This window comes from Conger conger, chromosome 1 (genome assembly GCF_963514075.1).
Source record: "Conger conger chromosome 1, fConCon1.1, whole genome shotgun sequence".
Classification (NCBI taxonomy): Eukaryota; Metazoa; Chordata; class Actinopteri; order Anguilliformes; family Congridae; genus Conger; species Conger conger.
In genome coordinates this window covers 50260215-50270498 of record NC_083760.1, presented here as the reverse complement: position 1 = coordinate 50270498, position 10284 = coordinate 50260215, and the positions used below count along the sequence as shown (strand labels likewise).

Here is a 10284-nt window from a genome sequence, read left to right as displayed (position 1 = left end):
ACAGTAATGCAAATGACCACACATTACAACAGTGGTATGCAGAAGAGCATCTCTGAACACAGAATGCATCATAACTCTCGGCGGATAGGCTACAGCAGTAGAAGTCTAATAAATACCTAGTAAAGTGCTCAATGAGTGTATATCAATCTGGAAAGGGTTAAAAAGCCATTTCTAAGGATCTGGGACTCCACTGAACCACAGTGAGAGCCATTATCTCCAAATGAAGAACATTTGGAACAGTGGTGAATATTCCCAGGAGTTGCTGGCCTGCCAAAATTCCTAAAAAGGCACAGTGACAACTAATCCAGGAAGTCACACACGATCCCAGAAGACCATCCCAAGACATGCAGGCCTCTTTAGCCTGAGCCATATCAGGGCAAAGAAGAGATTTGTGAGAGAGCAAGGTGGAAACCACTGCTAACCAAGAAAAACATCAATGCAATTTTTGAATGATACGGGTCACATTATTTCTGGAGTAAACAAATATAGCACAGTCAGAACATTATATGAAAAGTCAAACATATTGTTGTTTGTGTGACAGTGTGGATGATTTGCTATTATTGAAGGATCCATGAATTCTGCTCTGTGCCCAAAAAATCTTATGGAGAATGTCTGGCTATCTGCCCATGAGCTGAAGCGAAATTGGCAAATGTAGCGCGACAATAATCCAAAACACAAAAGCAAGTCCACATCTAATTGATTGAAAATAATCCAAATTAAATTTTTGGAGTGGTCCAAGTATTTCTGTTATACAAAAAAACAAAAAAAAACAGTAGAAACATTTGCAGATGGTTTGTGAATTGAGTTCTGGAAATGGAAAAATTTTTCAGATGCAGCTATGTTTAAAATGTTTCTTTACAAACATGATGGAAACACACCTGCTTGTAACTGGGATGAAAAAACCCAAAGCATCTTTAATTGGTAAACTGTATATTTGTATAAATTCTATATAACACTTTAAAAGCAATTTATCTAATAATATTAATAACCAGTATACTACTGTTTCCATAAAATTGCTTTCCTTTTGACATTTGTGGACTGGCTTCCATTGTCTTGTGTTAAACTCATGGAACCATCCAAGCTGATTACCACTACATTGTGTTCTTTTATAAGGAAGTACGATTTAAAAAAACACTTTGGAATGACAAATTATACTCCTGCTAACAGTACTAGCACATTCTTAGATGCTCTTTCCACCTCCTTATGTGAGGTCAACAGAGCTGCTATGAGGTTTAAAGTGGGTTTTACCTGGCGAGTCCAGGTTTTAATTTCATTCCGGCCACTGCAGGATAAACAATTGTCACATTCGCAACCTGTTATTGAATTTCACCTTAAGAGGACTGCCTTTTCTCTGAATTGTTATTGATTCTTTGAGACACAGGGGCACTCTGCTTAAATTCCCTTGAAACGCCAAATTCATTTACTATTGACAGCTTTACAAATTGACAAAATGAAGCGCTTTACAGATGAAGCCATCTTGAATAGCAGAGAAATGCACTGGTGACCTTTCAGACACCGGTGCACAGTGTTTGTGTAGGCGACAGAACACATCTCTAAATACAGTTCTCTAAAAATACCCCTTTTCTTGCTCTCGGAGTGCAAAGACAATGAACGTGAGAATCCAGGAATTGTGCCAGATTCAAAACCATGGTATCCTGTGACATTCCTAAAATATTCCACAGCACTGTCCAGTTTCCCGTTATCACAATCACATTTTATAATACATGACAATTTCAGGATCATCTAAAAAAAACACTTCATCATGCTGCTGGTGTGTGCTAATGTCCTAATGGTAAAAATATTCCATGACAAGAACAGAATCTTCTGTCAGAGAGAGTGATTTAAGTGCAGAACTACAGCTAGTAACATCCTGGGCCAGTTTCACAGGTGGAGACTAAGCTTAGACCTGGACTAAACCGAAATGTGTCTGTCAGCAGAATCAAGACTTGAATGAATTCCAAACCCAATTCTTCGGTTTTGTGAGCGCCCCCATGTACGACAATGTCCAATTAATTAATTATGATTTTTTCCGGAATCTTTATGTTTACGCTGAATGACTTTATATATGATATACGATTGTCCCATTCCCAGCAGCTCATAGTTGTTTCTTGTGCTCTCTCCACCCTCCTCCCCACCTCACTCAATTGGATTGAGTCCCACTCAGAGGCCAGATATGTGTCAGAAGTCGATCCACTGACTGCGCTGCGTTTAATGCACATTTCCCTGCTGCAAAGAGGTCGCTCTCTGCAGACCCTTCAAAAGGGGCTTTCCGGTCACTCGCATTACATAATGGGTCTACTGCTTTCTGTAATGGGCATCTAAGCGTTTAGGGTAAATCCAGCTGCTCCATTCAGACACAATGGGGAGGGTGTTGGCTTGGAGGGGGGGAGGGGGGGGTTGAACGTGGGTGTTATAATCTCCCTAGAAAGGTCAAAATACCCCACGCTCCTTTTCTCAGCTCAGCACAGCCTCCCACTTGATACCGGTGAGTCACAATTTCATTATGGTTATGATTTGAATTACTTAGCGGAATCACTGCAGGTAAAATTACACACGGGCATCGTCTCTACCCCTTTCCAGGAATTGATTCAATGTTTCCAGAACGGGCTGATGGCAGCAGTAATTCCATCAATCCAGCAGAGTGACCGGCAGCATTAGAGAGAAAAGGCCTGTCTTGTCCTTAATCACAGCCAATTCAATTGTGTCTAGGAGCATGTATTATTTGGGTTTACGGTAGCAATAACAGCTGTTTAAAGCCATAGGTCTTTCCTAATCTATAAAAAGCTGAGTATTTTGTATGTATGACATCACCACTGACAGGAAATGTTTAGTTTGTGCTGGAATAATGCTTACAACATTTTACTTACTAATTTCTTTCAAAATTGTCATAATTTGAGTAATTTTATTTAGTAATGTAAAACCAATTTTTCTCCAATAGCAATGATTTTCTCATTGCTATCAGTAATCTGCCTGCATAAATGCAGTGAGCTCCGCAAGTCTTGGGACAAAGATACTTACTTGGCTCTGTACATGTGGTTAAATGCACATTCTCTGCCTTTATTAAAGGGCATTTTTTATACATGAAAAAAAAACCCTGTCCATGCACTACAGATAAAAATGAGCTAACTCTGGAACATGATGATATGATGTGGAAACTGAAATGTTGATTAATGTGCACTGTCCCTGGTAAATAAATAAATAAATAAATAAATAAATAAATAAATAAATAAATAAATAAATATGAATTCAGCCACTGCATTGCTTATTTCTTGCCTTAAGTGTTTTCAGCAGCGTATCTATCTGATGGAATGCACCTAAAGTACCAATAATACTTTATAACAGAATTAATCTTAATTTTGCTTTGAACCTTGGGCAGTTCCTTTTGGCCTCTATCACTCTGGACAAGTTAATCTTGTCGTCATCTGTCCACAAGACCTTTTTCCAGAAATCTGCAAGCTCATTTAGGTACTTCTTAACAAGCTGCAACCTGGCCATGCTGTTTTTAACAGAGAAATAGTGGTTTGTGTATTGTAGTGTAGCCTCTGGAGTTTTGGTCCTGAAAGCGTCAGCAGACTGCAGACACCGGCACATCCACACCTGCCTCCTGAAGAGTGGTTCTGATCTGTCAGACAGGTTTTTCGCCATCATTATGAGAATTATTTGGTTGAGGTCTTCCTTAGTCTACCAGGTTGTTTGCGATTACTGAGCTCATCAGCACTTTCTTCTTAGTGATGTTCCAAACATTAATGGTAACCCTATGGTCTGGCCTATGTCTGTTTTTTTCTTATTTCTCAGACTCAATTAGCACAACTCTGGTCCTCATGTTGACAGACACCAATAACAGAATCCAAGGGCAATCAAGAGATATTGCAAGCTCTCACACCTGCACTAAAGAAGCAACTAAACACACCTGACTAATCAAAAACCCCAGTGAAGCAATTTGTCCCAAACTTTATGGTGCCCTGAAATGAGGGGATGAAAAAGTGCTGTCATTTCTACATGGTGAAACAAAAATTTATTTTTCTTTAATAAAAGCTGAGAATGTGCACTTTAACCACATGTGAATTGTTTGATTACAAATCTAAAATTGTGGAGTGCGTAGCTAAATCAAGAAAAATGTCTTAGTCCCAACACATATGGAGCTCACAGTATATTTAAGTAAAGCAACAAAATCCATTCCTCTGTAAGATTTTTTTTTGTTGCCTGTACATCCTGTACTTTTTCCCCATTTGCAAAACAAACTTACTTTTAAAGCTCTCAGGGGAGAATGTGTAGGTGGGTCATGCATGTATTTTTTACTTAATTCAATGTGAATATAATTCTCAAAAGAAATGTGATTTATCTCTCCAGCTTGTGCTGCAGCACACAATATTCCATTCTGCTTCACAAATCAGACACACAATGTGGCATATTATAAGTTAAAACTGCTCGGTGTCAATGAATTGAGACTAAATCAACACCGTTATTTGAAAGAGAAATAGTTTAAAAATATTACAAAATGGCAGCTATTTTTCCCAACAGAACAGTTGTGACCGATCATGACCATCTGACCAAATCTTTATTCAGTTTGAGCTGAGCAATAAGCCAACAAGCCACCTACTCGCATACTCCCACAAAACTAAATTTGTGGTTTATGACTCTATAAGCATGTTCTTGTTTTTACAACTGGGGAGAAAAAAATGTTGTCTGCCAAAAAGTACTCTGTTCATATACAGCACTGTTATTTTGTTGCCTAATAAAATAATTCTTAATTATTGGCAAATGTATGATAGTAGTATTGTGGAAGTGTTTCCAAAGCACAGCATCACTTCATTAATCAGTGAAGTGGTTGTGCTTAGGTAATGAGTGAATTAGCCTGCTGAACAATAAACCTTCTGAAAATGATACAATGTATATTTTGCCATTTAGCAGACACTCTTCCAGAGCAACTAACCCAGATGACATTTTTACATAGTCCTTTTAGACAGCTGGATATTTTACTGAAGCCATTCATATTAAGTACTTTGTTCAGCAGTACATTGGCAGCGCCCCAGCTACCAATCAAATACACCAGCTTCGTGGTTGCAAGGCCAGTTCCGTAAGCATTACAGTGCACTGCTGCCCAACATGCTGACTGTTCCAGTGCCTTCCGTGGACGGGAGTCATTTACCATCACACTGCACAGGAAGAGAGGGATTCAGTCAGCGGGATTGTCCCCATCTTATCTCTCTCTCACACACACACACTACAGTAATGCACCCAGGAGGGAAAATGAAGAGGCAGAAGGTGGTAGCATGCACTTTAGAGAGGAGTTTGAGCAGTCCCAAAATGACAGGAACAGTGCATTAAGAGTCCAATAACACAAGCGAGCACCAGAGGAAATGGGGAACAATCGCGATGGATACCAACCACGCGCAACCTAGACAAGCTGGAGCTTGTACTCAAATCGGCACAGTGCTGCCCGTCATGGCCCAAGTTCCCACAAGAAGTTTACAGCCTGGAGAAATACCGCAACCGCTCTCTAGCAGCAACAGGCCACGGGTCACACAACCATGCCAAGATCAACACATCATTGTCTCACGGTTGTATTAGCACAACCAAATCTACTTAAGTTTCATTTATACCCCAGGAGAAGAGGCACATAAAGGGGTCTGTGGGTTCCAATAGCTCACTTTTCTCAATTTGACCCAGAAAGGACATTCCAAGCCCTTAAATGTATCTTCTAGGAGGTAGAACTCCCAATCGTTCCTTTGAGCAAGAAAACATCAGTGCATCCTTTGTGGAAGTATTTTTTCGGAAAGCCTGACATATAAATGATCGACCGGTGGATCCACCTCTCCCAATTTTCTGACTCAGCTTTGAACTGACGTTTGAAGAAGCATGGACATTCCATTTGCCTAATTCACGATTTCAAATTCCCTGCGTTTACTCTTTTTTCTGTCATATTTTTCTACCCTCTCCTGATGGGAGGAGCTACGGGCAATAAAAGCAGAAAAGAAAAAAAAAAAGGAGAAAATAAGGGATTGGAATGAGCCCATTGAACAAAACATAGGCATCTTCACTCTGAAAGAAGAAAAGGGATTGGAATGAGCCCATTGAACAAAACATAGGCATCTTCACTCTGAAAGAATTGCAACGCAAGAGAGAATTAGAAGTCAAAAGTATAATGCTGATGCATGCAACTTGTCACGACATCCATTTAGTACAAAATTTCAAAACATGTGCAATAGCGAAGAGGGTTTATTTACATACCTAAAGAGCAACATGTTGTAATGCATTAATTACATGGGTCCAAAGGGATTGAAAATAATTTTTGGTGATGAATTAATGTAACATACAAAATATACTCAAATATCAGCAGGGACTCAGAGGAAGGATTTGGTTGTTTTTGTGTGCTTGCAGCATCAATAAATTTACTGTATTACCAAATGTATTTGTTCAAATACATCGAGTACACACTGGAACTCCTGCAATACAATTTTCTTTTGGTGGATTGCAAACATATGCTTTCTAACATCAAGGGCAATACCCATATTTTAATGTAACCTCTATATTCAGAGTGTACAGGTGTCGTAAGTGCATTACATGGTCACCGTGACACCAGGGCTACCATGGAGAGAATAGGCAATGGGTACCTAACAAAACTATCCACAATATCAGGATGATAACTAACATCTAAAAAGGAAATGATCATGGCAGTCTCTGTGGGGCTCATGAATAGATACTTTGGCAGGGCGAGCAGACGGCCCATTTCCCTGCATTAGCATCAGGGGGCGCTGGGCACGAGAGGACAGGTCAGACCACTCTGCCCTCAGAAGATGGCCAGGGGGATCCCGTTTCCGAAAAGCAGTCTCCACGAGTCGGGGACTTTCCACTGCGCGTCGCTCTGGCGGGAAAGAGAGGGAAGAAAAATAAACATGTGGTCTTAACGACCACCGCGATAAAAAGTTGAACGCAGCAGCCGTGACCAGGACACTTACGGGTTTGCCCACCAGGTGGAGCCAGTCGTTAAGATGGCTGACGAGAGCGAAGGCGTCTGGGATGTTGTCTCCCTCGGAGCAGAAGGTCAGCACCACTGCTAGCGGGACGTCTTCAGAGCAGCTGGGAACAACAAGGGCAATGAAAACACAATAGAAGTTTACACTCAGACGATCAAGTTGATTTTCCTTTAGATGGGACAGCCTGTAGCTTAGTGGCAAAGGTGCATGACTGGGACCCGGAAGGCTGGGTGGTTCAAAACCCAGTGTAGGCACGATAAATTCCATGCAGCTGTTGGGCCCTTGAGCAGGGCCATTAACCCCACATTGCTTCAGGCGGGATTGTCCCCTGCTAAGTCTAATTAACTACGTCGCTTTGGATAAAAGCATCAACTAAATAACAAATGATTATATTATTACTTATTGTTTGCTTGTTACAGAAACCATGGCATTGCGCAGGGTTATTTAAGCTTCTTACTAATCCTGAGTTACGTGTGTATCCTTTGTAATCAGAGGGAAAATAATTACAGCCGCTCAAGTCGGTCGTACCAGTCTGTGTAGAGGCCTTTAGTGATGCCCCCTCCTGGAATGTAGAGCCTTTCCTCTGTTTCGCTGAGCCCTGGGAACATTTTCAGCTTCTCCATCTCTCTCCAGTCCAGCTCCTTCAGTGCATCGCCGACCACACGCTGCATGGCCGGGCTGAGAAGGTACCGGAGAGGAGTGCTGGACAAAGAGAGGACCGTTGGCATCAAAATGCTCATATTCACAATTTTACAATAGGCCTGAAATTTGCAAAAGGAAGTAACATGTTCACATGAAATGCTGCTTATAGTCCTTTGGCAAAATGCTAAGGGAAGATGCAGTACCTTAACACAGGTCTCTTATTGAGAAGCTCATCAAAAATAAGTAACAGGTATGTATGCTCCTTACATTGTTATAATATTGACATTTAGCAGACCCTTATCCAGAGAAAGGTACTAAGTGCATGTATACTGGTTTTGGCAAAGAAGAGTGCAGGTGCCAAGTCTACAGCTTATAGCTCAGTAGCTCAGACTGGGACCTGGGAGGTTGGTGGTTAAAGCCTGAGTGTAGCGGCAGTAAGATCAGTGCAGCTGTTGGGCCCTTGAGTCAGGCCCTTAACCCCACATTGCTGCAGGGGGGATTGTCCCCACATTGCTGCAGGGGGGATTGTCCCCACATTGCTGCAGGGGGGATTATCCTGTTTGGATAAAAGTGTCAGCTAAATAACTAATGCAATGTAAAGTCAGCAGGGTCAATAAATACATTGAATAATTAATCCATTTTAAAGGCCACAAGGAAGCAGTTAAGTACTGAATTTAATGTATTCATTTTCATATTTAAAAACACCCTGATTGAAAATGGATACATTTGATTCAATTAAAAGTAAAAAAAAAAAAAAGTCAAAAAAGAAAAGAAATTGGGAACAAAGTGAAATGTACACATTTACATTTTAGCCAACAACATGTTGAGATTTTTCTACTGAAATTTGATAGAATAATATCTACATTTCAAATGTAATTATTCTGCAATGTTTGAAACCCCATGAGCATTTTTAGCCTACATGAAAGGATAGAATAATTAATGTGAGCCAGTTGAAAGGCAGTAGCTAACTTCAGTGTGGTCAATAATGTGTGGGCTGGAGTTAGCTAGCAAATACAGTACAGTATTGAATAATAGTTTAAATCAGCAAGCCAATCACTGTGTCATTTTTTTTTAAAAGAGTTAAATTCCTACTAAACGTAATGCACCTATGTTTTTATTTCAATTCGGTAGTTTAATATAGTAGAGGAACTAGAGGGTTCCCCAAGTACAGAAAAACAAAAACCAACAACTGTCGAGAATGTTAACACTTATACCATGTCCCTCAATGGAAACAACGGACCAAATGGCCATTGTGAAAACACCACAGGAAGTGGGGAGGGGGAATAGATATGGTGGGGGAGAGAAACAATTTGTGGGGAATTGGACTGAGCATAACACTTTTTCCATTATCAATCCCATTTATGTAATAACTGTCTTGGTTGATAAGGCCAGAACAACTCTAAAACAAATCTAAAATAGTTTTTCAAATTAAAGAGTGTTATACCTGTGAATCTGCTGGTCATCCCTCTGGTAAGCATGACTGCTGGACAGTAGAACAGTTCGTGCAAAGCCACTAGACTTGATCCAGGAGATTATCAGTTTACGAAATGGTTTACGCTTCGTCTAAAAAAAGAGGGGGGAAAATGTGACTCCAGATAATGTAAACGTGTAATGTCAATATAAATGTAAAAGGCTTATTACAAATTCTTACTACAATTATAGATTCTCAACACAACGAGCATTGTTTGGCTGTAACGTTCATATGCAAAATGTTCACGCGGATTCGATTTCGGCATTACCTGGATGATTGGAGACCGAATCTGCAGCACAGCCAACTTTAAGTCAGGCGAAGCGTAAACTGTATAAAAGTGAAAATAACATGACATGGCAACATTTAGCATTAGCAAATAAAAACGTCTGAAATAGCGTAGCGACACACAGATGCAGCGAGCTTGCATACATACCTTCTGCAGTCGTGCACAGTTCAGTTGAATTATCCGCGGATGGTGCATAAGGATTGTTCCCCACCATTGGAATAAGGCAGCCGGTGTGGAAGTACCCTACTCGAGACATATTGAGGGTGGAAATGATGAGGTCTGTCGCGAGTTGGCCAACATTCCCCACGGATACAGCAGGCTGTTGAAATGTATCAGAGAAAGCATTAAACGGATGTTTTGTGTAGTACGTAATATGTAAAAACACAGTTACCGGAGCCAAACAAACATCCCTAAAGATTATTTTCAGCAATGACAATGCAGCATGAATAAAGTTTCATTATCGAATGACACAGTGCTTAACATACCATAACCAGAGTAAATTCTTTGAAGCTGGGTGAAGTGTTTTCAATCTGTATAAACATGATTTAGGTGAACTGTAAAAGCTAATATATTTAATTAAACTGTTTAAAATGAATTTTCTTTATCGTCATACGGAAACCACTTTGCTTTACTCCTCTTCCATGCACAAATGGGTCCTTCTTGTACTCGAGAGTCGTTTTATGACGTATTATTTAGTTATAGAACTCTGGATAATGCCGGATTAAAACGTCAATTTATTTAAAAAACAGAATAATACTTTGTGGCCAACAATATAATGAATTAATTATTTCACTACAGTTGAAAATATGTATTAAATTGACTATTGTATTATTGGAGTATTACTCACATTTATTAGAAAATAATTCAGGCTTCATATAGAGTACATTCCCGCTTACTTTTCCGCCACA

At 40.0% G+C, this 10284-nt stretch overlaps 1 protein-coding gene across 1 annotated transcript; it reads right to left on the bottom strand.

Moving 5' to 3' along the window:
• Positions 1-6201: 6201 nt before the first annotated feature.
• On the bottom strand, positions 6202-10032 carry psmg2 (proteasome (prosome, macropain) assembly chaperone 2). The gene is made up of 7 exons (XM_061259649.1): positions 9862-10032; positions 9524-9695; positions 9359-9417; positions 9064-9182; positions 7506-7679; positions 6960-7080; positions 6202-6865 (listed from the first exon to the last, which is right to left on the bottom strand). Exons 1-7 carry the CDS (start codon positions 9916-9918, stop codon positions 6791-6793), a joined length of 777 nt encoding a protein of 258 aa, XP_061115633.1. The 5' UTR covers positions 9919-10032; the 3' UTR covers positions 6202-6790.
• Positions 10033-10284: the final 252 nt, after the last annotated feature.

Coding starts and splice junctions, on each gene's coding strand:
- psmg2 (XM_061259649.1), bottom strand. CDS start 9,918: ATGTTTATACAGATTGAAAACACTTCACCCAGCTTCAAAGAATTTACT. Junction 9,418..9,523: donor ACTGTGCACGACTGCAGAAG/GTATGTATGCAA, acceptor ACTTTTATACAG/TTTACGCTTCGCCTGACTTA. Junction 7,680..9,063: donor GATGACCAGCAGATTCACAG/GTATAACACTCT, acceptor CTCTTTGTCCAG/CACTCCTCTCCGGTACCTTC.